Source organism: Anopheles arabiensis, chromosome X (assembly GCF_016920715.1).
Source record: "Anopheles arabiensis isolate DONGOLA chromosome X, AaraD3, whole genome shotgun sequence".
Classification (NCBI taxonomy): domain Eukaryota; kingdom Metazoa; phylum Arthropoda; class Insecta; order Diptera; family Culicidae; genus Anopheles; species Anopheles arabiensis.
In genome coordinates this window covers 24,053,447-24,078,031 of record NC_053519.1, presented here as the reverse complement: position 1 = coordinate 24,078,031, position 24,585 = coordinate 24,053,447, and the positions used below count along the sequence as shown (strand labels likewise).

The 24,585-nt window shown below is 40.4% G+C and overlaps 2 protein-coding genes across 7 annotated transcripts in view; both read left to right on the top strand.

Moving 5' to 3' along the window:
* LOC120905693 (transcription factor kayak) overlaps positions 1–11,113 on the top strand; it is a 28,628-nt gene extending 17,515 nt beyond the window's left edge. For all 5 annotated transcript variants that reach the window (XM_040316697.1, XM_040316698.1, XM_040316701.1 and 2 more), the window contains 2 exons: positions 4,622–5,541; positions 10,396–11,113. In XM_040316697.1, the coding sequence (XP_040172631.1) occupies positions 4,622–5,541; positions 10,396–10,768 (1,293 nt within the window). In that variant the 3' untranslated portion in view covers positions 10,769–11,113. The remainder of the gene's footprint in view (positions 1–4,621; positions 5,542–10,395) is intronic.
* A 2,078-nt stretch (positions 11,114–13,191) lies between these two features.
* On the top strand, positions 13,192–19,040 carry LOC120906034. 2 transcript variants are annotated; one of them, XM_040317433.1, is made up of 2 exons: positions 13,192–15,846; positions 18,566–19,040. In XM_040317433.1, the coding sequence occupies exons 1-2, from the start codon at positions 15,175–15,177 to the stop codon at positions 18,569–18,571; spliced, it is 678 nt and encodes a 225-aa protein (XP_040173367.1). In that variant the 5' UTR covers positions 13,192–15,174; the 3' UTR covers positions 18,572–19,040. Both variants share the same exon structure in this region; 1 of them encodes a protein (XP_040173367.1).
* The last annotated feature ends 5,545 nt before the right edge of the window (positions 19,041–24,585 follow it).

Genomic DNA, 24,585 nt, shown 5'->3' with positions numbered 1-24,585 from the left:
ATAGTTCTTATCAACTGCTATCAATTAAACATTTTTGCAATTAGTGCCGCTGCTTCAACATATTCTTATTATTTTACTCATTTTTCTATAATAACTTAAAGATGCATGGGTTTTAGTTAAATAAATTTAAGGCGCAATAAATAGTTTATAGACCGCCATGTTATCCTGACTATTGGGTCAAGTATTTCAATACAGGGTTTTACAAGTCAGAATCGAATGTCAGCAGCAAAACAATTTCAGAGGCTCAAGATTCAGTTTAGCTGTCAAAAGTTATTGTTTTACCGCACCGATGCTATTTTCAAAAGCGCAATTTGATTTTTAAATCGCTCAAGTTGTATTTTTAGAGGCCTTTTGCATCGTTATGCAAATTCAAAAACACATTTTGAGATTATGTGATTGAGATCAATGCTTTTATGCGTTTAAGCATTATATTTATGAAATATTATGCATTTATAGTAAAAATTGTGATTTTCTCAGCAAAAGGCTACATAAACATTGTGCATGTTTACATAGGCTAGTGCTCGTAGCTTTTTGCCCAGAAAATCTTATTTATTACAATAAATACGTATTATTTCATAAATATAACGCTAGAAACGCACTAAATAATTGATTTGTATACAAATAATCTGAAAATGCGTGATTGAATTTGCATAACGATGCGAAAGGCCTCTAAAAATACAACTTGAGCGATTTAAAAATCAAATTGCGCTTTTGAAAATAGCATTGGTGCGGTGAAACAATAACTTTTAACAATTCTACATATAGGCTACAGATAATTGGCTGCGTAACGGTTACAGCTTTGTACAACATTTCATTCAACAATCGTTTCTTCTTCTCCTTCCTCTTCTTTGGCACAATAACTGTCGCTGGTCAAGTCCTGCCTCTACCACTAGTGGGCTTGTCTTTCAGCGACAAATTTTTTACCATTGCAGGAAAGTCCGTGTGGGGAAAGGAATACGTATGGAGGCACGGTCCGTCCGGTTCTTGTACCCATGACTTGCATGTTGTTCGTTTGGAATATGCTAACCCATAAAAACACATTCATAAATACACAAATGCACACTAGACACACTTCAATTTAACTGGAAAACAAACTACTCTTAGCCTGCTTCGATTGTTAATTTGACGATGAAACATTGCAATCGAGCAGATGTCTTTCGCGATCCCACTAAATTTTTGATCCACATCTTTCGAGATGTTGCAATCAAAATCAAACACTTATATTCTGCCAAAAAAAAAAACAATAGCCCTGACACACAACATTTCTACTCAAATCAATCACCACGCCTCGCCCGTGAAAAATGTACGCAGGCCTTCAATACAGAAGCGTTTTTGCGCCAAATAAGAATAAGAAATATATTAAGTGCAAAATGTGTAATGAGCATAAATGTTAGAGGTGGCGTTGCTGCAGGATAAGGTTCAGGCATTTCAACAGAAAGTGTAGATATAGCATGTTCAAGGATTAAAAGAGAAACAAAGGATGAATAAGAGGATGGAGTGTTTTTAGGTAGAACTATTATTTTAAACTTTAAATTTTAATCACCTCCCCTTATCCGGAATGGATAAGCCTTTTTCTCAGTGTATTGTTGCACCATAAGGCATCTTCTCTCCAAATTTCAGAAAAATCGGTAGGGTGCTTCATTTTTAAGAAAAAATATTCACATCAATATATCTTGATGAAACTGTCAAGAAAAGTGAAAGGGAAGCAGATGAAGGGGATGTAAGGGGTTAAAGGAGCACAAAAAATCATATCCTGTACTATAAACTGTCTATGTAGCTTAATTGGCTCAAATCAACGTTTTAGTTATATTTTGATGCAAAACTATACATACAGACAAATACGATACAAAAAAGCCTTTCATTTTTATTGTTAAGATTTTCAAATATCCTGTATCGTTTCATTCTAGGTATCATTTTATAATGAATCATCCCTTCAATTTGTGTGTTGTTGTCTAAGTAAACAAAATATTTACACTTATCTGTTTCTGTTTTTTAGTATTATTTCAAATACCTTGTAAGTTTCTACAATTACATTCACTTTATTGTCTTTAATCGTGCGCAGGAGAACAGTTTTGTCGCGGTATACCGGAGTATTAAGAAAGAGAGCTTATCCGATCGGATGCTCCTTTTTATACCTTCTCTCTCTCGCCTTACACTCGCGCGCCTATTCCTTCTCGCGCACCTGTCCTTTCTCACGTACCTACGCACTCTCGCGAGGCTACGCATTTCTCGCGCTCATTATGCGTGTCCTGCCCGACTCTCCCGTTATCTTCTAAGCTCTCTAACTATCTACTTGAGACCCTAATTAACCCTTAATATCGCAGACCTCAAGTGATGAGAAAAAGATGTCCTTTCCAATTCACTTAATTTGAACAGGCGAACACTACAGAACCCCCCACCAGTGACGGAGTCGCGATAGAAAAAGAATTGTGAGAGTGTTTGTCTCTTAAATTGAGATTTCATTTAGTTTTTCGCAAAACGAAAATTCTTTTGGCCATTTGTGGTTTTGCCTGTTTTGGAGACACCCTCCATTTCGAAAGCAGGTTTGAGGCGGTCAATCGAAATAGATTAATTTTTTTCTTTGATTTTAACCGTGAAAAATTTTCTGCACCGTCGAACTACCTCAAAAGGTCCTTCATACGGTGCTTGTAAACCCGTTCTCACTTTATCTACCCGTACGAAAACATGTTTACAGGTTTGAAAGTGTTTTGGTAAGTAAACCGGTGTTGTATCATGTAGTTTTGGTGGGCATGGGTCAATGTGCCTTAGCGCTTTTTTAAAATCGTGAACAAATTCGGGTACGTCCTCGACGGATTTTGCAGCAGAGGGTAAAAATACTTCGGAAGGAAGTCGCAAACATTCTCCATATACCATTTCTGCTGGAGCGCTTTTTAATGCGTCTCTGTATGCTACTCGAATGCCCAGCAGTCTTCATATCGTATGTCTTATGTCTTATGAAAAAAATACACGAATGGAACGTAAGACCAACGCCTACATCGCGTTAGGATAGAGTATACAGTTAAGATCTATTGTATGTAGCATGAGGACTTTTTTATATAGTTGGGTTCGACGATTTTAAGAACGTGTTATTATTGAATAGATTTTTTTTTCATAGAGATTTTGAGCAAATTATCATCAAAAATACGCATCAATAAGTAAATCAAATCTATTCTTGTAAGCTAAGTTTCCTAAGTCAATAAAGCCACGACGTGAAAGGGTGTTTTGGTAGCAGACCGGTTGTTACGTCCTACAATTGCTTGTCGCTATTTTGTGTCCGTTAATACTTGTGTAAGCCGGTCTCGTGGTATAGTCGTCAACTCGTACAACTGAACAACATGCCCGTCCTGGGTTTAAGCCTCAAATAGATTGTGCCGCTGTACGTAGGACTGACTATCATGCTATGTAGGGTTATCCATAAGTCATTGACAGCCAACCCCACAAGTGATACAGGCAGAACTTGACCGACTACGGTTGTTGAGCCGAAGAACAAGAAGAAGAAATATTTGTGTGAGCAGAAATCCATTAAAGGGTGATTTGAGGTGAATGCAGTAGGGGAAAGCGGGGCAAAATGGGCATGTTAAGCAGTTTACTGAATATTCCTTTGAACATGTCACAAAACACAATTTTTGTTTCATTATTGTATGCCTCCACCCTTTATCTATGGATTTAAATTGCCAAACAGGATGAAAACAACTTAAAATCATGAAAACAATGTAAAATATTGAGGCGACAAATACAACACCATAGCCTCACCAAGTGCCGTATGTCAAAAGCATCTGCCCATTTTGCCCCACGTGTAGCATTTTTTTGTTATATTAGTAAAAATACGCATTCAATCGCCTTGATTTCTCCAGACAAGTTGTATAGAATTATCATATCTTAAAAAATAAACGATGCAAAACTTCAACGCATCCCTGTGACAGTAAATAAGCTTATTTTCGAAGTGACAAAAATTACATCAATTTGCTACTAAACCTTATTTTGCATTTTTGTTGGTTGTTTTTTATGCGATGGTTATGAAACTTACATGTTGTTCATACAACACTCTAATGAATACATTTCGAGCATTGGAAAGTATCTTTGTAGTAAAATAATGCTTAAATTGAGGGTGCCCATTTTGCCCCACATGCTCATTTTGCCCCACATGCCCATTTTGCCCCGCTATATTGCTACCCTATATTGCTATGCTGCTTGATGTTTGGGTCACAGGTAGTTACAGATTTAAGTGTCTAAAGAATCCTTACATTGTCAGTAAAGATTCTTCTTCAGCTGGAATCACATTTTAATTAAAAATGTTTATATTTTTGTGCAATTTTATATGACTATGATTACTATACTTAGTCTAGCATGAGATTTAGTCGTCTAAGAAATATAAGTAGAGAATTATATTGTATAAATTGAAATTGAAATTGAAAAATGGTGACTGATCCTACGCTCACAATTTGATTTCCATCCAACTCAATTCACGTTCATGTATTGTGCATTTACGTTAAACGGGAATAAGTGGTCTCGTCGATATAGGGGCTCCGTGGTTGCCACATCTGTTATCAAAGCATTGAATTAGTTGGTTCTGCAAAGATGCTATTTCATGTGAGTTTTTTTTTTCTTTTTTTATTTGCAGTTTGCTTCATTTGATGGTATCGGTGTGCACAGTGGTGTGCCGACACGTACTACGCCAACATTGACACCCACCACCTTAAAAAACATTGAACAAACGTTCATAGAAGCAACGAATGCCACACAAATTAATTTACCATACCAAGCAGGATTCGTGCCACCTTCTTACCCAATGGAAGATCATAGCCAGGATGGCGGTGTAAGTCAGGAATCACTCAGCTCAACCTCCAACGGCTCGTGGCACGTTTCTGGATCACATGGGTTTACCGGTGATGATTTGGACTCAAAATCTTCTGCATCAATGGACCAACCATCTTTCGGTACACGAGCCTCCCGATCTACTTTTGCTACGAGTAATTCAGATGATAATGTGAAATTGGAGACGGGGCTTTTGGACGCAGTGAATTCATTCGCAATCGGGACTACAACTAGGCGGACCTCTGGCCCTTCTGCGCGAAATGGTAGCGGAGGACGACGAAATGTTGGTGGTCGACGTCCACACAAGCCCTCAAATCTCACTCCAGAAGAAGAGGAAAAACGACGAATTAGACGAGAGCGAAATAAACAAGCAGCAGCCCGGTGTCGTAGGCGTCGCGAGGATCACACAAACGAACTTGTTGATGAAACGGATCAACTAGAGAAGAAGCGCCAATCATTAGCTCAGGAAATCCAACAACTACAACAAGAGAAGGATGATCTTGAGTTTTTGCTTGAATCGCATCGTGCGCACTGTCGCCTACAGGCTCGTCACAGTCCCATTGACTTAAAACCTACTGAGCTCGAGAACATTGCAACCTTTGTATTGCCAAAAATTAAAACCGAACCGGATGAAGAATTTATTCTTCAGCGGCAGAATCTACGTGCAACGCAGATGCAGGATCATCTCGACAACGATGCTTCTGAACACAGCACAGTTTCTAAAAAGTAAGTTAATTCTCGTTGTATTTCATGACTATATGTTCCATCACCAGGAAATATTTCGCCAATTCTGAACGATTGAAGCCTTATGGGCGGGAGCTGAATCTTGTTGATAGCAAAAACAAACAAAAATCTAAATAAATATTTTAGATCGTGGCTTTAAATGGCTTTTGATAACGTTCTGTAGATAGTTCGTCTTGTTTTTATGTAAATGTCAATGAATATCAATGTTGTAAACAGTGCTGCAAAATATCATGAGCATCACGAGATGTTCACCAACGAAAACAATGAACTTATCCGTGGTAGCTTGATGTTCATTGCTGATAGTCAATAAAAGTGCGCCATGACATGCTGAACACGACATGTGAATTCTTGAGTCCAACGCGATACTCTGACTGACAAGCTTAGCTTAATGCCGGCGCAAGCATTATCATGATTTTTTTATGGCTGTGAACAGTGCTGCCAAATGCCACTGTTTCAATCATCAACACTCATGACTGAAGCGAAGCTCAAATCAGATCACGTACACAACTGAGATGATCAGTGACTATACTCAAAAAGTTGGAAAATCAATCACATGCTTGGTGACATTTAGTTTAGCACCCAACTTTTGATCACTCACTTGGTCACGACATTGTTGTCGGCGATAATCGCGACATTCTTTGAATATACTTGGCGCGTGGGCTCTAACAACAAAATGAGCATGCTTTCTCCCTCTATCTGTTTTGATTATCTGTCGGGTCAAACAGAGCGAGAAAACATGCTCATTTTGTTTCTTGGAACCACTCGCACGCAATGCATATCTCCCGTGACCATCGCGATGATCACCGACTGAAAATGTCGCGACCAAGTGATTGAACACGAGTTGGTTGCACACAATGTCACCAAGCATGCGATGGTCGCACCAACTGTTTGAGGCTCTCCTCTGATCTTCGCAGTAGAGCTCGTTACGCTGAGAAGATTTTATTTCAGCCAGAATTTGTCATGACTATGTCAGTGACATTTTGCAAAACTGATCACAGCAAAAAAAAGTCGTGATATAGTGACTGACCAAGCGATGGTCGCAAACATGTCATGAGCATGTATTAGTCACACTAATCGTTCTGAGTATCACCTCTGATTGTCACAATTGAGTACGTGACGCTGATATGGATTTTGTTTCAGTCAGATTTTTTATGACAATGATAGTGACATTTTGCAGCACTGGTTGTAAATATCAGGAAAAACTAAACATCTCTTTATCTCTTGTTTTCCTCGAGAGATCTGATACAGACGGTAAGGACTTATTGGTAAGTCTGTTGGCAGCGATGTGCTGGCGGCCGAGCATTTCAAGATGGAACCGTAGAGGCTTACCATCGAAATGCCAGAAAAATGGTGAAAACTCGATTATTTTTTGTATAAAAAGATTACACAACTAGTAATATGAAATGGAAACGTTTTATCCAAAAGGATAAAGAAGAAAACATCGAAAAATACACTTTACAGTCTATTTTAAAGGGCTTGTTCTAAAAGTCCCTTAAACTGGTGCAGTGTAAGGGGAGTTTAAGGTGCCAGTTTAAGGGAAATAGCTCAAAACCCCGATTTTAGAACTTGAAAATGTCAATTGGGTTGCGATTTTTTCGTCGATTTCTAGTGTATTCGCCTGGAAATGAAGTTTCCGATCGTTATAAATGTTGATGTAGCCATTTTACACTTAAAAAATACCTAAATTTTTCAAAATAATGTTACAAAAAATTTGCCAATTTTCAACAAAACCCAAAGCATTGAATGTTAAATAGGTTTGATACCATCGTCTATCGATAGAAGAAAGTCAAATTTACGAATACACATAATCTTGGCGCATTCAACACACTTGATCATAGAAAAATCCACAATTTAAGGCGTATCGAGTACTAGTCGAACAGATATGGAAAAATAATTTCGAGCAAATGTCACATTGGTTGGGATGAGGCCTCCTTGCCCTCCATACAATTTTATAGCTCCAGTGTCCTCGCTATAAGCAGCCTGGAGGGTAAGTAGTTTTTTCCCATAATATTAGCAGTTAAAATTATAGCACCGCGCGATCAGTTTTAACAGCATCTAAAATTTATTCTTTCTAAAATCTATTATTGGGGGCCTTCACGATTCTAGTTAGTTTTTTATATGGAGTTTGACAGTTGGAGGCTGAAATCATGTAAACAATCCATACAAAACCACACAAAAAACTAGCCTGCAATTTTCAGTCTAGAAAATTTTAGCCTAAAAGCTAGAATTAGATTCGAGTACCTGCTCGAAAACACGGTGTTGTTTACATTTATCCCAAGGTGCATTAAAGAAATCAGGTGATCGAATCTGGAATCAAAGTGTATGTAGTCCAGGTGGTCTCATAGCATTTTTTATAACCAAATTTGAATATCACTTTTTGACAGAACGAGTGAAAACTTTTGCTCCAACGAGCTTTCTGGAGGCTTGACGAATACTCAAAACACTTTTACAATCTTCATTAAGAAGCAGAAGCGATAAAAATCCGTCTTCTAAATTCATACACCTTGGGATAAGCCCACCTGTATATTATACTCACTTAGATAGCTGCTCGAAAATTGCTATACAATGCAAACAGCTGACAGGCTGAAATTTCAGCCTACGAGCTTCAAACGGAAAGGCCCAGAATTTTAGATTTTTTTCAACGACATTTTTGACTTGTCGTACTGTTTTCATTAAAATAAGCAACAAAAATGAGTTTTCTGTAAATAATTTACCAAGCAAAGGTCATAATTCGCTTATTTGGCTGAGTGAAAAATCGACTTCAAATCAAGCAAACTCTTCTGGGTATGGGTTGACGACAGGTACTTCAGTCAATACTTTCAGTACTTTAGTCAATATTTTCATCAACCAAATTCATACATTTTTTACGGTCAAATAACGAAAGAAATCATTATTATGGCAGTAATCCTTGCTATTTACACGAAAACAGCTTCAAAACTAAGTTATATTGATATTATACACTGTTTTGAGGCATCCTTGTTAACCACCACTATAGGAACACAATACGACGACTATAGGAACCATACCACCATTATAGGTACAACGAAGCAATCACAAAAATGTGTATTTTTTCGTAAATGTGATGTGTTTCATGGTAAAAAAATGGTTGTGATAGTGAGGATAAAACATATTCCAACTGTAAACAACTAATAAAACTCTAAAAACCCTTATAAAGCTATACAAATACTTTTTAAACATAGTTAAAAATAAGTTTCTGTAAAGTCTTTCTAGAATATGTTATTAATATTTTTTAACGAATTTGAAATGCGTTAGTTAGCTCACAAAACCTGCTTTTCAAAGTGTCTTTATAGTTATGGTGCGACCATAAATTGATTTTTCATAAAAAGGCGTATGAAAATGTTAAAAAAAATTGAATAAAATGTACAAAGATGTGAAATAGTATCCTGCGCTAATAATACATTCACTATTTTTATCTATCTCTCTTCGACTTTACGGATTTTCCGCAAATCGCGAAAAACGACTGTCCATATAGTTGTGCTAAGCGCTTTCCAACATGTATAAAGCTCTCCAACATCTACTCGTTTGAATATTTGTAGCTTTATCAAATTATCGTTTGATACCTCAAACATGTTTATCCTTTGTAGAGGTCAGAGGTGGGTCATCTTCATCATTATAATCCTTATGAAAATTTAACGTGTCCATAATGTATTTATATACTTTGTTTGTGTCCTGTCGCAAACGCGTGTAATCATTTTTTTTATTGATTTCAGTTTTTTATTCGTCACAGATATTTGTAATTCACTGCAAAATATTTGTTGAATGTTCTTCCTGCGAATGGTTATTGATTCAAACTAAGGAATCCTTCATTTTCCATAGAACATATTGCAGGCAATGTATGATCTAAGACAAGGGACAGATGACACAGTCAGCCCAATAGGACTTTTTTTTTCTTCTCGCGTCCTATTTGTCTTGATTGTGTGCATGTTACTATGACAAAGGCTATCGAAGTTATAACTGGAATCGCGAAGGAAATGGTTAAACATTAAAAGTTGCTAAATATTCATCGGAGTCGTTATAAATGTCTCCAATTTGGCATCGCGAACGCATCGAGTACATTTGTTAATTTTTACGACTGGTCCTAGGCCGTCGTTAAACAAACGATCTTCAAGAGTGTATGTGATACAAATGAACAGTCTTTTATTTATACTTATCGAATTTATTCGCTGTGTTTGGTTACATACGCTATCGAGCAGTCGTTAACTGTTTTGACGATCGATTATTTTAACAAGAATGAACAACAAATGAAGTCGGTTAAAGCAAAATGAACTTTAAACGACTCGTAATATGTGTTAGTTTATTCGCGATGCCGGCTTATATTAGCATAAACTTCATTCCTCTGCGATTCGTAGCCTTGTGATTAAATTCAATACTCAATTGTATATTATTGATGTGCGGGGGTTTAATGACTAAACCGCTGACAAAGAACTTTTGCGTTATTTTCTTTCAATGGTTCTCTTCTTCTTCTTTGGCTCAACAACCGATGTCGGTCAAGGCCTGCCTGTACCCACTAGTGGCCTTGGCTTTCAGTGACTAATTGATTCCCCCCCATAGCAGGATAGTCAGTCCTACATATGGCGGCGCGGTCTATTTGGGGATTGAACCCATGACGGGCATGTTGTTAAGTCGTACGAGTTGACGACTGTACTACGAGACCGGCTCTTTCAATGGTTATTATTTTTTATTATAAACTCGATTTGGATAGTTATATTGTCTTGTTCAAAAGCTGATATATTGCTAGCCAATAGTACAGCATTGATCCGTCAAACGTACATAGCAATATTGAGTAATAACGAATAATTCTTTTCTTATTTTCAGACTAAAAATTTCAAATACACACACCGAGAGTCTTGAGACCCCGACACCGACTAGCAGTGGCTTCATTCCCCTCGTAGGCGTTAGTTTCGCTGGTACCAAACCATCAAGTGAAGCAAGTGGTAGTCGTCCGACACGTCCAGATAGCTTAGATGTAAAGTCAGCTGCACAATATCCATTAATCGCTAGAATTGACGCTGGAGGACCGGTTGGAATGTCGACACCATCGAGTGGACTGTTTAACTTCGATAGTCTGATGGAGGGTGGTACGGGATTAACACCGATAGCAGCCCCGATCAGTTTTCCATCCAACCGAAATCCCTTGGAGCTTATTACACCAACCAGTACAGAACCATCGAAACTATGTAGTCTATAGTGCAATATTAGCCAGCATCTCGAAAGAAATGGTTAAAAATTAACAGTCTTTAAAATTGCTGGACATTGGCATCGCGAATGCATTGAGTTCATTTGTTAATTTTAAGGACTAGTCCTAGACCTTCGTTAAACAAACGATCGTTAACAGTGAATATCAGCGATCGGCAAACTATTGTGGTGGAGGGCCAAATTTATTTAATCATCGAAAGCTGTTGGCCAAGAGAATACAGGATTTTTACAACCATATTATGACATTGTAACATTTTTGAAACAAAATAATTCAAATTTAAACGATCAAAACAATAAAGCAAGAGTAATGTCGCTTCTTGATGAACCGTTCCTCATATACTACAAAATAATTGGGGATATTTTGGGGATGATATAAAAGCCTTTATGGTCGAAAAAATATCGAGGCTAACGTACTTGACAAATTCACCAACATTTCACCAAGCACCAAAAACTATTTTATGCTTTACGAATAACTAATGCCATGCCAGACAAACTGATTAATATCTGATTCCTTTCAAAACATACTTCTTGAACATGGTTGTACTCTAAGAAAGCGTTGTACTCATAAAAACAATTTTTTTTATTTTAATAATCGTTCCAATTTTAAAATGGAAATGACCATTGTCATGTAGAAACAATGTTAATGTGATATACAGGAAATTTAACCTTGAGTTCCATCATTTTGATTAGTCCGTCAATCGATAGTTAAATATGGAAGAATTCGACGGTATGAAATTTCATATTAAAAGATGTTCAGTAAGTTTTATAGTAATACGTTCTATCTTTCAAAATCTTCTATCTGGCATTTATTTTTCGCGGGCCAGATTGACTTTTCGTGGGTCGGACTTTTCGACCGCTGGCGTACGCGATACAAATGAACAGTCGTTTTTTGTACTGCTCGACTTTGTTTAAACTATTGCCGCGAAAAAGATGGCCCTTACACAATCGCGAAAAATTAACAATCGTTAAAAATTAACCAGAGTCGTTAAAATTGCTCGAATTTGGCATCACGAACGCATTGAGTTAATTTTTTCGAGTCTAGACCGTTGTTAAATAAACGATCACCAAGAGTGTATGCGATACTAGCCGGCATCGTGAATAAATGAACACATTTTAACAGTCGTTTAAAGTTCATTTTGGTTTAACCGAGTTCATTTGTTGTTCATTCTTGTTAAAATAAACGACCGTGAAAACAGTTAACGACTGCTCGATATCGCATATAGGCAAACACGGGGAAAACATTCGAGCAGTATAATTAAACGACTGTTAATTTGTATCGCATACGCTCTTGACAGTCGTTTGTTTAACGGCGGCATAGGACCAGTCGTTAAAATTAACAAATGAACTCAATGCGCTCGCGATGCCAAATTCTAGCAATTTTTAACATCTCTGGTTAATTTTTAACGACTGTTAATTTTAAACCAATTCTTTCGCGATACCAGCTACTAATTAACAGTCGATTAATTATACTGCTCGAATTTATTCCCTGTGTTTTCTTTTATGCGATATTGAGCGGTGGTTAAATGTATGCAAAAACAAATGAATGAATGAACAACTAATGAACTCTGTTAAAGCAAAATGAACTTTAAACGACTCGTAATATGTGTCATTTTTTCGCGATGTCGGCTAATGTTCAAAAGCGACTTAACATTGTTTATTTGGGCTCGAAAACGGTGTAAAATGTGTCTATTGCTTCGCGATGCCGGTTGTGAATTCATAGTTAAACAATTGTTTTTTTTCTCATCACAATTTATTTTGATCTATTTTGTAGTTGGGTAAGGATTAGTCTTCGATTAGTCTGAAAAAGGGTATTTTTTGTCTTAATTTTTGTCTTTTGTTTCCTATCAAAATTATTTAATGAATCGTTTCAGATTGCTGAGATAACATATTTAAGAATAAATTAACTATTCAATGTAAATTACTCGAAGGTTTAAGGTTTCAGTTCTTGTTTCAACTATGGGTTTGATCATTCAAATGTCAATGAACAATTGCAATTACAGCCCTAATTAAAATTCATTAAATTATAGCTTTCAATAAATTAATTGTTTAAGCAATACGGCTTCGCCTTTCAATGTTTAAATAAATCACATATTTTTCACACGTGTTGAATACTATGTGTTCCATTTCGATGGAACGAGCGAGATGCGCGGTCTAAGGAACGGGCGAGAATGGCGGGCTGAGGAAGGAGAGAGAGGTGCGGGGTGAGGAGCGAACGGAAGGCTGTCCGAGTGGCATCTGTTTTGGCGACAATTGTCTGGAACGGCGGCACCCGCAATTGTTGTTCGATCTCATCGACACCGGCTAGAATTCCGCGAAACCCACCGTAGAATGCAAGCGGGCGGCTTGTGTGGTCGGACGGACCAGAGAAGCGAGGCAAGCGAGTTGCGGCTGTTCGCCGGACCACGTTAAGGGGAACAGAGAGGGAATGAAGAGATAAGGAGAGAGTGAGAGAAGAGAGGGAATTATGAAATTTATTTGTGACCGAGTGGAGTGGGTCAGTCTGATGAAAACCGCGAATGAGTTAAGTCGCAACCAATAAAGTTGTGCGTACAGGATTACCGTGTTCAGTACATTGCGTTAGGTTATCCGCTGAGATATCACATTGGTCCTTCGAACCGGATATTGACCCTTTGTGCTTTGGATATCGGTAAAAATCGCGTCATCATGACTCGAACGCCTCGGACGTCTCGCACTCCAACCGTAAAGCCGGCGCCACAACCCGGTTGGGTGGATGTAATTGTTGCTGTAAGGCCGCATGTGCACATGCGTGACCTTGCGTATGGCGAATTGATTCGCATAAGGGACAACATTGTGCAGGCGAAGGAAGAGGGAAAGGCGCTGACCGCGGTACAGTGCAAAGTGTTCGGGAAGAAGGCAGATAGTGCTTTAGAAGAACACAAGAAACATTATGGTGAGATCATAAAACATGACGAAAGTGAAGTGCATGACGCCAAGTTTAAGGAGACAGTGAAATTGCATGAGGAGGTGATGATGGAAATAGAAAGTGCATCTGAAGCCCTTGCGGCATAGTCCATTTCACCAAAGGCATTGATACCTGCTCCTAGCGTTTCGTCAGTGATTGTAAATGCTCCGCTTCCTCGGCCAATACCTTCGTTTAGTGGCAAGTATGAGCAGTGGGCGCGGTTTAAAACAATATTCAAAGATATTGTTGACAAAAGTAGTGAAGATTCGCGTATCAAGTTGTATCATCTTGAAAAGGCCTTGAGTGGTGAGGCTGCCAAGGTAATAGATGAGAAAACAATAAACGACGGTAATTATGAACGTGCGTGGCAACTGTTATCCGAACGTTATGATAACAAACGGCGTATGGTAGACTTACATATTAGTGGACTTTTGAATTTGAAAAAAGTGAATGAGGAAAGTTATGTAGGTTTGCGCGGTTTGGTTGAATCGGTTGAAAGTCACGTGGAAAATCTAAAGTATTTAGGTGAAAACTTTACCGGTCTGTCGTGTGCGATGGTGATACATTTGATAGCGAATGCGTTAGATATTGAAACAAAGAAACTATGGGAAGCGAGTGTCCCTAGAAACGAACTTCCGTGTTATGAAAAAACCTTGTGCTTCCTAAAAGAAAGAGTGTCGGTTCTTGAAAGGTGCCAAGGAAATGTTGCAGCGGGGCAAAGGGGACGTTTTGTTTCGAAAGGGCCCAGCTCAAGTGGTGTTACGCCTATGAGATCGAATGCAGCTACAACCGTGTGCAGTGTAGTTGTGTGTGAATTGTGTAAGGGTGCCCATGAAACGTTTAAGTGCTCTGAGCTGATGCGACTGCATGGAAAGGATCGGGAAAATTTTATTAGATCGAAGCGTCTTTGCTTAATTTGCCTAAAACCGGGACATTGGCGAAATCGTTGCAAATCGCATTTGAAATGTAACAGGTGCCACGGACCACACAACACGGTATTGCATTGGGACAACGGTCCAGAACCGGTTTCAAGGGAACCCGAACAAGTGAGTGCGAGCCAGCATGTGAACAATACCGATGCGGCGGGAAGTATTGTTCTCTTGCAAACCGTCTTGCTTTACGCGGAATTACCGAACAAAGAGGTGTTGTTGTGTCGTGCGATGTTGGACAGTGGATCGCAAATCAGTTGTGTGACTGAAGCACTTGCAACGAAATTAGGCGTAAATTTGGTAAACGTGAACGTACCGGTTAAGGGGATTGGCAACATTGAATCTTCGGTGAAGAAAAAGTGTACTTTTACAGTGAAATCTCGGTGTAGTGATTTTGCTATGGACGTGACATGTTTTGTGTATCGTGAAATAACAGGTAGAATACCCTCTGTGTATTTCGATACGTCGAAGTGGAATTTGCCGGATAAATCGATGTTGGCCGATCCATAATTCAACAATCCAAGTTGTGTAGACATTTTATTGGGAATGGATTGTCTTTCGGAAATAATGGCATCTGGTTCAGTGAAATTGGCAAAAACACTTCCCATGATGACGGACACTCATTTCGGATGGGTGATAGGTGGACGTGTTGCGGAAACACACAAAGAGCGTGAGGTGTACACAAATGTTGTGACAAAAGAAAATTTGGAAACAATAGTGCAAAGGTTTTGGGAAGTTGAAGATGTGACAAGTGAGCGTTCCGTGAAGGTGGAAGACGAGATATGTGAAGAACATTTTGTGAAGACACATTATCGTGAATCCAGTGGCAGGTATGTTGTGCAGTTGCCTTTAAGGGAATCGATAAGCCAATTGTGTTGTTCGCGAAGTGTAGCGCTGCGTAGGTTTTATTTGTTGGAAACAAAACTGTTGAAAAATCCATCGTTACGTGAACAATATCAAGCGTTTATGAGTGAATACGAGGAGTTAGGGCATTGTAGAGTGGTTGATGAAAGTGAGGACGATGGCTCCGTGAAAAGGTGGTATCTGCTGCATCATGCTGTATTGAATCCGGCCAAGAACACTACCAAGTGCCGTGTGGTGTTCGATGCTTCGGCGAAGGTAAACGGCTTGTCTTTGAACGACGTTATGATGACCGGCCCTAAGGTACAACACGACTTACTTTCCATCAAGCTGCGTTTTAGAATGCCTCGATATGTGGTAAGTGCCGATATATCTAAAATGTTTCGACAGATAAAGGTGGATCCCTGCGACAGCCCGCTACAACGAGTATTCTGGAGAGCTTCGCCGAATGAACAACTGCGTGTGCTTGAGCTTACCACGGTGACCTACGGAACGGCAGCAGCACCTTTTCTAGCATCGCGAACGTTGTTGCAGCTAGCGAGAGATGAACGAGTAGGTTTTCCCTTAGCCAGTCGCATTATTGAAGAGAATTTTTATGTCGACGATGGATTGTTTGGGGCAAATGATATCGAGACTGTCCATGCTGCACAAGAGCAACTTTTGGAATCGATACCATTTGAAGATCGGGATGCTCTAACAAAAATCGGCGTTTGTGGAGCTAACGAAATCATCAAAACGTTAGGTTTGATGTGGAATCCGATGAATGATGAATTTATATTTTTGACAAAGGTACCGTCTAAGGGCAGAACACCTACCAAACGAGAGGTTCTGTCTGCCATTGCAAAAATATTTGACCCATTGGGGCTTATTTCTCCAGTGGTTGTGGTGGCAAAGATTTTGATGCAAAAGCTATGGTTAGCAAAGTTGGACTGGGATGATCAAATTTCTGAGCCGTTGATAGAAGAATGGGATAAGTTTTTGGAAGCATTGCCAACAGAAAATCAAGTTCGAATTCCTCGACATGTAGTGAGTACAAGTGCAGCTTCCTTTGAGATCCATGGATTTGCGGATGCTTCTTTGAAGGCATATGGAGCCTGCGTCTATATAAGATCAATAGAGAGGAATGGTGAAGCGCAATTGAGATTAGTGATCAGCAAATCTCGGGTTGCCCCTTTATCGAACGTGACAATTCCTAGAATGGAAATGCTTGCAGCGTTATTGCTTTGTCGTCTTGTGAAAAAGGTACTGGAAGCATTAAAGGATTTTAATTTTGAAACGATTAACTTGTGGTCGGATAGCCAAATAGTTTTGGCATGGTTGAAAAAGCCGATGGAGCGTCTGAATGTTTTTGTACGAAATCGTGTAGCCGAGATCAACGAGAACCGAGCATTCATTTGGCGTTATGTTCGGACACATCAAAACCCTGCGGATGTTATATCAAGGGGTCAATCGGCGTCGCTACTGGTTTCAAATGAGATGTGGTGGAATGGTCCGGAGTTTTTACGTACTTGTGAGATACCAAATGTTTGCATCGATGAACTAAATGATGATGAAATTCCGGAATTGCGCAACGAGGTTATCTGCAATGTTATCGTACCGCTGAAAGTTCTCCCAATTTTGGAGAAATATGAATCCTTTAGAAAGACACAAATAATACTTGCTTACATCGTGCGGTTCAAACAAAACACAAAGCGTCGCTAGGGCGAACGCATTAATGACCCAAACCCTACTATTCCCGAATTGCGAGAATCGATGCGTTGGATCATTAGAGCAATTCAGCATCAGGATCTACCGGAAGTAGTTTCGGCCGTAAAAAATAGCAAACCGTTGCAACGTTATCAAGACCTTAACCTTTTTTTGGATGGTGATTTACTGCGGGTAGGAGGTCGTATAAGACATGCAAATCTGGCTTTTGGAAACAAGCATCAACTTCTTCTTCCAAATCGAAATGTGATTACACATCGTTTAATTGCAACAATTCATCGTGAAAATTTGCACGTCGGGCCATCTGGAGTGATTGCGATTCTTCGTCAGCAATTTTGGGTTGTCAATGCGCGATCAACGGTTCGAATGGTTCTGCATAAATGCATTACCTGTTTCCGAAGCAAGCCAACTACTTTGGAACAATAGATGGGTGATCTTCCTAGCTACCGTGTAACAGCTGCTCCTACCTTTCAACGAGTTGGGCTTGACTTTGCTGGGCCAATTATGCTGAAATCCGGTATACGTCGTGTTGCGGCAATAAAGGGATACATATGTGTATTCGTGTGTATGGTGACTAAGGCGATCCATTTGGAAGCAGTGGAGGACTTATCAACTGGTGCCTTTCTCTCAGCTTTGAGACGATTTGTATCAAGAAGAGGAATACCTGAAGAAATCTTCAGTGATAATGCGACAAATTTTGTCGGAGCAAAAAATGAACTACGAGAGCTGTATGAGATGTTTAGGAAGGAGGCGACAGGTCAAGGCATTTTCCAGTTTTGCCAAGAAAGGGAGATCGTATGGAAAATGATACCCCCTGGTGCCCCTCACTTTGGAGGAATCTGGGAGGCAGGGGTCAAGAGTGTTAAAAGTGTACTGAAGAAGATTTATAAATCTGCATCTCTAACAATAACTGATTTTAGCACGCTTCTATGCCAAATTGAAGCCATCCTAAACTCAAGGCCATTGTATGTTCACTCAAATGACCCTAACGATTTGGAATGCCTTACTCCAGCTCATTTTACAATTGATCGTCCCTTGATTGGAGTTGCAGAACCATCATATTTAGATATGCCTGAAGGTCGCTTGAATAAATGGCAGAGAATCCAACAACTGCGGCAGCAATTCTGGAATAGATGGCAAAGGGAATATTTGTGCGAATTGCAAACCAGATACAAGTGGGCCAAAATAAAGGACAACGTAAAGGAGGGAGCATTGGTTCTAATGAAGGAGGATAATACGCCCCCGCAATTGTGGAAGCTGGGACGCATTACAAGGGTGTTCCCGGGCGAGGACGGATTGATCCGGGTAGTGGATGTGAAGACAAGGAGTGGTGAGTTTAAACGTCCTGTTCATAAATTAGCTCTTCTTCCAGTTATAGATCCGTAGCATCAACCTGGCCGGGAGGATGTTCCATTTCCGATGGAACGAGCGAGATGCGCGGTCTAAGGAACGGGCGAGAATGGCGGGCTGAGGAAGGAGAGAGAGGTGCGGGGTGAGGAGCGAACGGAAGGCTGTCCGAGTGGCATCTGTTTTGGCGACAATTGTCTGGAACGGCGGCACCCGCAATTGTTGTTCGATCTCATCGACACCGGCTAGAATTCCGCGAAACCCACCGTAGAATGCAAGCGGGCGGCTTGTGTGGTCGAACGGACCAGAGAAGCGAGGCAAGCGAGTTGCGGCTGTTCGCCGGACCACGTTAAGGGGGAACAGAGAGGGAATGAAGAGATAAGGAGAGAGTGAGAGAAGAGAGGGAATTATGAAATTTATTTGTGACCGAGTGGAGTGGGTCAGTCTGATGAAAACCGCGAATGAGTTAAGTCGCAACCAATAAAGTTGTGCGTACAGGATTACCGTGTTCAGTACATTGCGTTAGGTTATCCGCTGAGATATCACACTATGGATAAAAGGCATGTAGCAGAATTTATTAATTGTATCACCGTGTTGAGCGGCACCTGAACGATTGGGTTTAATTTTCCGTTAGTTCAAATTAATATGTTATTTAATTTCATCCTTCAACTTCATCGGAGCGCTTCAATGGTACAATCGTTAACTCGAACGACTCAATATGACCGTCATGGGCTCAAGCCTAGAATATACCGTCCTTCCGTAGCAAGGATTGACTATCCGGCTGCGTGATAATGAATTAAGTCTCGAAAGACTATATAGTCCGGCATGTCCGCGTAAGACGTTACTCCAAATACAAGATGAAGAATTAATTTCATCTTCTTATCTTCTTCTTATCAATAAAAATGAAAGGCTTTTTTGTATCGTATTTGTCCGTATGTACAGTTTTGCATCAAGATATAACTAAAACGTTGATTTGAGCCAATTAAGCTACATAGACAGTTTATAGTACAGGATATGATTTTTTGTGCTCCTTTAACCCCTTACATCCCCTTCTTCTGCTTCCCTTTCACTTTTCTTGACAGTTTCATCAAGATATATTGATGTGAATATTTTTTCTTAAAAATGAAGCACCCTACCGATTTTGCTGAAATTTGGAGAGAAGATGCCTTATGGTGCAACAATACACTGAGAAAAAGGCTTATCCATTCCGGATAAGGGGAGGTGATTAAAATTTAAAGTTTAAAATAATAGTTCTACCTAAAAACACTCCATCCTCTTATTCATCCTTTGTTTCTCTTTTAATCCTTGAACATGCTATATCTACACTTTCTGTTGAAATGCCTGAACCTTATCCTGCAGCAACGCCACCTCTAACATTTATGCTCATTACACATTTTGCACTTAATATATTTCTTATTCTTATTTGGCGCAAAAACGCTTCTGTATTGAAGGCCTGCGTACATTTTGCACGGGCGAGGCGTGGTGATTGATTTGAGTAGAAATGTTGTGTGTCTATTGTTGTGTAGGGCTATTGTTTTTTTTTGGCAGAATATTAGCGTTTGATTTTGATTGCGTCTCGAAAGATGTGTTTAAATATTGTCACTTATATACAGGTGTGAAATATATTCACGAAAAGGGGCTGGCTGTGATATTTGGTGGAAATTTGAATAAGAAAGTGTACACCTCTATCGCTGGTCGGGTTGCAACTGCCCGCTGCGCAAATTCGAGCAGTTTCCTGCGCAGGAAATGTACCAAAATCTCCCGCTGAGCAAAGCGACGGAAGAAATCATGGCGTTCGGAGAATTTTCTCATGCCATCTTTTTCCCTGCTATGGCAAATTTGTCAAGCAGCTCGTCGAGCTACCCGTCCCTTGCTCCGCTTCATACCCCTCGCCTTAGCGCTCTGTCGAAGGTTTGGATGTGTTGGTGCGCCAGACGGCCAATCGCTGTCAGCCGTCGTCCGTGCTTTTTCCTCCCTTTTTCTCACTGTGCTCCGCGTAAATTCGTGAATTATTTTGTCATTTCGGCCTAATTTTCGTCAAACTGCCGCTTAGCTGTGACATAAGCTGTCTCTGGTAGTTCTGCCTTCAATTGTTCGTCACAACCATTCCTGACTTTGCTGTATTCCTGCGTTTGTTCCTGAGTCCTGTGGCATCTATCTGCAACGGCAACTAAAATGGAGGGAGTTTGTTGTGACTGCTCTGTGCCACTTGAATCGCTTGAGTGTGGTATTATGTGCTCGTTCTGTGATGCTGTATATCACTCAGCGTGCACTAAATTACCTTTCACTGTGATCGAAGAGGTAAAACGGACGGCATCTCTTCATTGGAGCTGTGTAGGGTGTTCGAATGCTCTTGGCAACCCACATAGTAAAGCAGTCAAAACAACGGGTATGCAGGTCGGCTTCCTGGCGGCTCTTACTGCCGCTGTCGAAGTGATGAAAGCTGCATTAGTCCCGCCTGTGATGCACGAAATCCGTGAGGGCTTTGCCAGTTTTGCCGCGGCTCACCAAGCTCCTAGCGAACGCTTCAACGTACCGCCCCCAGATGCCCTCCCGAGTGGAAAGCGTAGAAGGTTGTTCCGTGACGTTGTTGCATCCACGGAAGCCATTGTTGTTGACAATGCTCCACTATACCCTGTAAATACAGACACCGACAATACTCACCAAAGATATCGCTCTTCACTACCACCAATAAGAACAGGAACCGATACAACCAACAACGTCGATCCCAACCCACATTGGGCAAACGCCTGTATAAAAATCGAAAAACCAACTTCATCGCAGGTTAGCACCATAATCATTTTCTTAAAATAGATACTTAAACTTAGTTGAAACCAAAATATTTCAAGTTTTTATCTTAAACTTACTGAGATGTAGGCCATCAAAGTGTAAACTTTGTGTTTTTTGTCCCAAATTTGAGCTATTTTTCGACCGAACATAAACCATCATATTTTAGTATATGATGGTTAGATTTTGATAATTAATGTGTCGTTGGAGAGGTTTTTTGTCATACTTTGATGTTATATCTGAATATTTTGCAAAAACTTGTTTTTAAAGTACATAAATGTTTGAAAACCAAACATCACTGCCGAATTTTTGGATATTTTCATTTTGGAGAGTAAATTTTTTTATGATTCGACTCGATTTCACTCGTGAGTCGTATATCATAGGAAAGAACAACATTTTTCCTACGTTTTGACGTTGAAATTAGCTGCGACCATCCGCGACCCCGAAAGTTATTGAACTTTTTCTTGAAAATAGCACGACCGATTTTGACGTGTTGTTGTATGAGCCATACACCACGAGTATCGAACTACCTGTCATAAACGGGAATTTGAAACAAACAGGCATAATAAACAAAGCTGTAAAGAGAAAAACAGTTTAAAAAAGGTAGTAAGATAGGAATCAGCTCTTTTCAAAACTAACCATGAAAATCTCGGCTTTTTTAGCGCGTAATACTTAAAAAAATGTTTTTAGTAAGGAACGTACTCCGCCTTTGTTTAAATTCTTAACAATAGTTGCTGATGCTGTTAAGTACTACACAATAATGTAATGTTGTGAGCGATAATTATTAAGGTTTTTTTTCTGTCTTGACGATTTAGTATAGGACTGCCCTGTATAGTAAGAGCAATGGTATTGAATGAAGAAAAACTGCAATAGCACGAGGAATTGATTTTCATCCCGGCGTTTGTATGGCCGTTGCCCACTGTGCAACCGTGTCACAACTACCAAGAACAAACTATATGTGGCTACATCTATCTAAGTTAGCTAAAACCGTCACCGTTGACCAGGTAGTGTCGATGGTAAAATCACAGTTGGACACCACGGACGTCCTCGCTTTTAGTTTGCTGAAAGCGGGAACAACCATTAGCTCGGTTAGTTCACTAACTTTTAAGGTTAGAATTATCGCTGCTCTTCGAGATAAAACACTTACCGCAGGATCTTGGCCGGTCGGGCTCGGTGTGCGTGAGTTTATCTCACTCCCGCAAAGGCCGTCTCACCGTCGTCCTGAACTTACCAACACAAACACACCTATACCTGTTCGACATAGCCCGATGCACCCTGTACAATTATCACACGATATGAATTGTACCTTAATATCGCCTGCTCCACCAAAAACAACTACAGCTACACCAAGCACCGTTAAAATGCACCAAACTACTATTCAACACTTTTTTCTTAAGTAACAATCACACAACTGTTTCCTCAAAAGGCACTGTGCCACTGAATCTGGCTAGTCACTTGTTTACACGAAATAACAACACGTCAACGACACGATCTCTTACCGATGACCTTGCACCAACTTACACACGCATACCACTCAATGTCCGTTCCACGTCTATAACTGTATACTATCAGAATGTGCGAGGTTTACGATCCAAAGCTGATGAGTTCCGTTTAACTGTGTTAGAAGCGGACTATGATGTTGTGGTACTCACTGAGACTTGGCTCGATCACAGCCTTCCCACAGCTCTCCTATTTGGCGATGCGCACTGTGTCTATCGATGCGATAGAAATGCCTCAAACAGCTCTCTATCTCGAGGCGGTGGAGTACTAATTGCGGTGAGTTCCGCTCTCCGCTCTCATGCGCTTCCAGTGCTTGCACAAACACTTGAATTCGCTTGCATCTGCATTCAGCTCCCGACGTACCGATTATACATTGCTGCTGCCTACCTTCCTCCCAACCATAGCACAGACGAAGGAAAAATAAATGCATTACTGGACACCGTCAACAGCATTTGCGACACACTAGGTCCAAACGACAGATTCGTGCTCGTGGGAGACTTTAATCAACCCGCTCTTTCCTGGTCGCCTGCGCAATCGAATCATGAAACCCCTTTTGTGTTTTTTGAACCTCATACTAGTTCAGTTCGTAGCGCCCAATTCGTCGATGGACTGCACCAGAATGCGCTTTATCAACTTAATAACAACACTAACTCTATGGGGCGCATTTTAGACCTTGCATACGGAAATTGGTCAAGTGCAACAACTTCTTCGCTCATACGCGTCAGCGAGCACCCGCTGCTGCCAATAGACTGCTATCACCCACCGCTCGAATTTGATTTGGAAATCACAGCATCGTCTATGAATCACGCTACCACTGTTACGGAAATAAAGCTCAATTACGCACGTGCTGACCTTACTAAACTCAAGAGACTGATCTGCTCCTTCAACCAATCCTTTGAATGCTCAAACTATACATCCATTGACCATGCCACGAACGATTTCTCAGAGTTTATGCGGGCCGCATTGCGTGAATGTGCTCCTATTAAAAAGCCCCATCGCGGACCACCGTGGGGTGACCGCACATTACATGCCCTAAAAAAAGCAAAGCGAACCGCTTATGACTATTTGCGCGCTAGTCGATCCACACCGTGTCGGCTTTACTACAATGGTGTTCATGCACTTTATCGACGTTATAATAGAGTCTGCTATCGTCGATATATACGCCACACTGAACGAAGCTTGCGAAAGTACCCTCGCCGCTTTTGGAGCTTTGCCGACAACATGCGCAAGTCAACTGGCCTCCCCGGGACTATTCGGTATAAGGATAATTGTGCACACTCGCCATTAGATATTTGTGAACTGTTCGCCACGCGTTTTGAGGATAGCTTCATCTCTAACATCACAAATCCGGAGGCTGTTGCTTCCGCACTCGTGAACACTCCGGCAGATGCAATTCATGTCGCGCTACCTATCGTCACCGAGACCCTGATTACCCAAAAAATCGAGCGTCTCAAGTCGTCATGCTCCGAGGGGCCAGATGGTATCCCAGTGACAATTCTCAAGCGTTGTGCCGTATCGGTAGCTCCTGTTTTAACTAAGATTTTTAACGAATCTCTGCGCACAGGAATCTTTCCATCACTGTGGAAGGTCTCATGGCTAACACCCATCCACAAAAAGGGCAGCAAAAACGAAGCAGTGAACTATCGAGGTATTACCTCTTTAGCTGCCTGCGCCAAAGTGTTCGAGCTCCTCATCGATGAACCATTTATAGCATCTGCCGTCAAATACATCAGCACCAACCAACATGGATTCATGCCT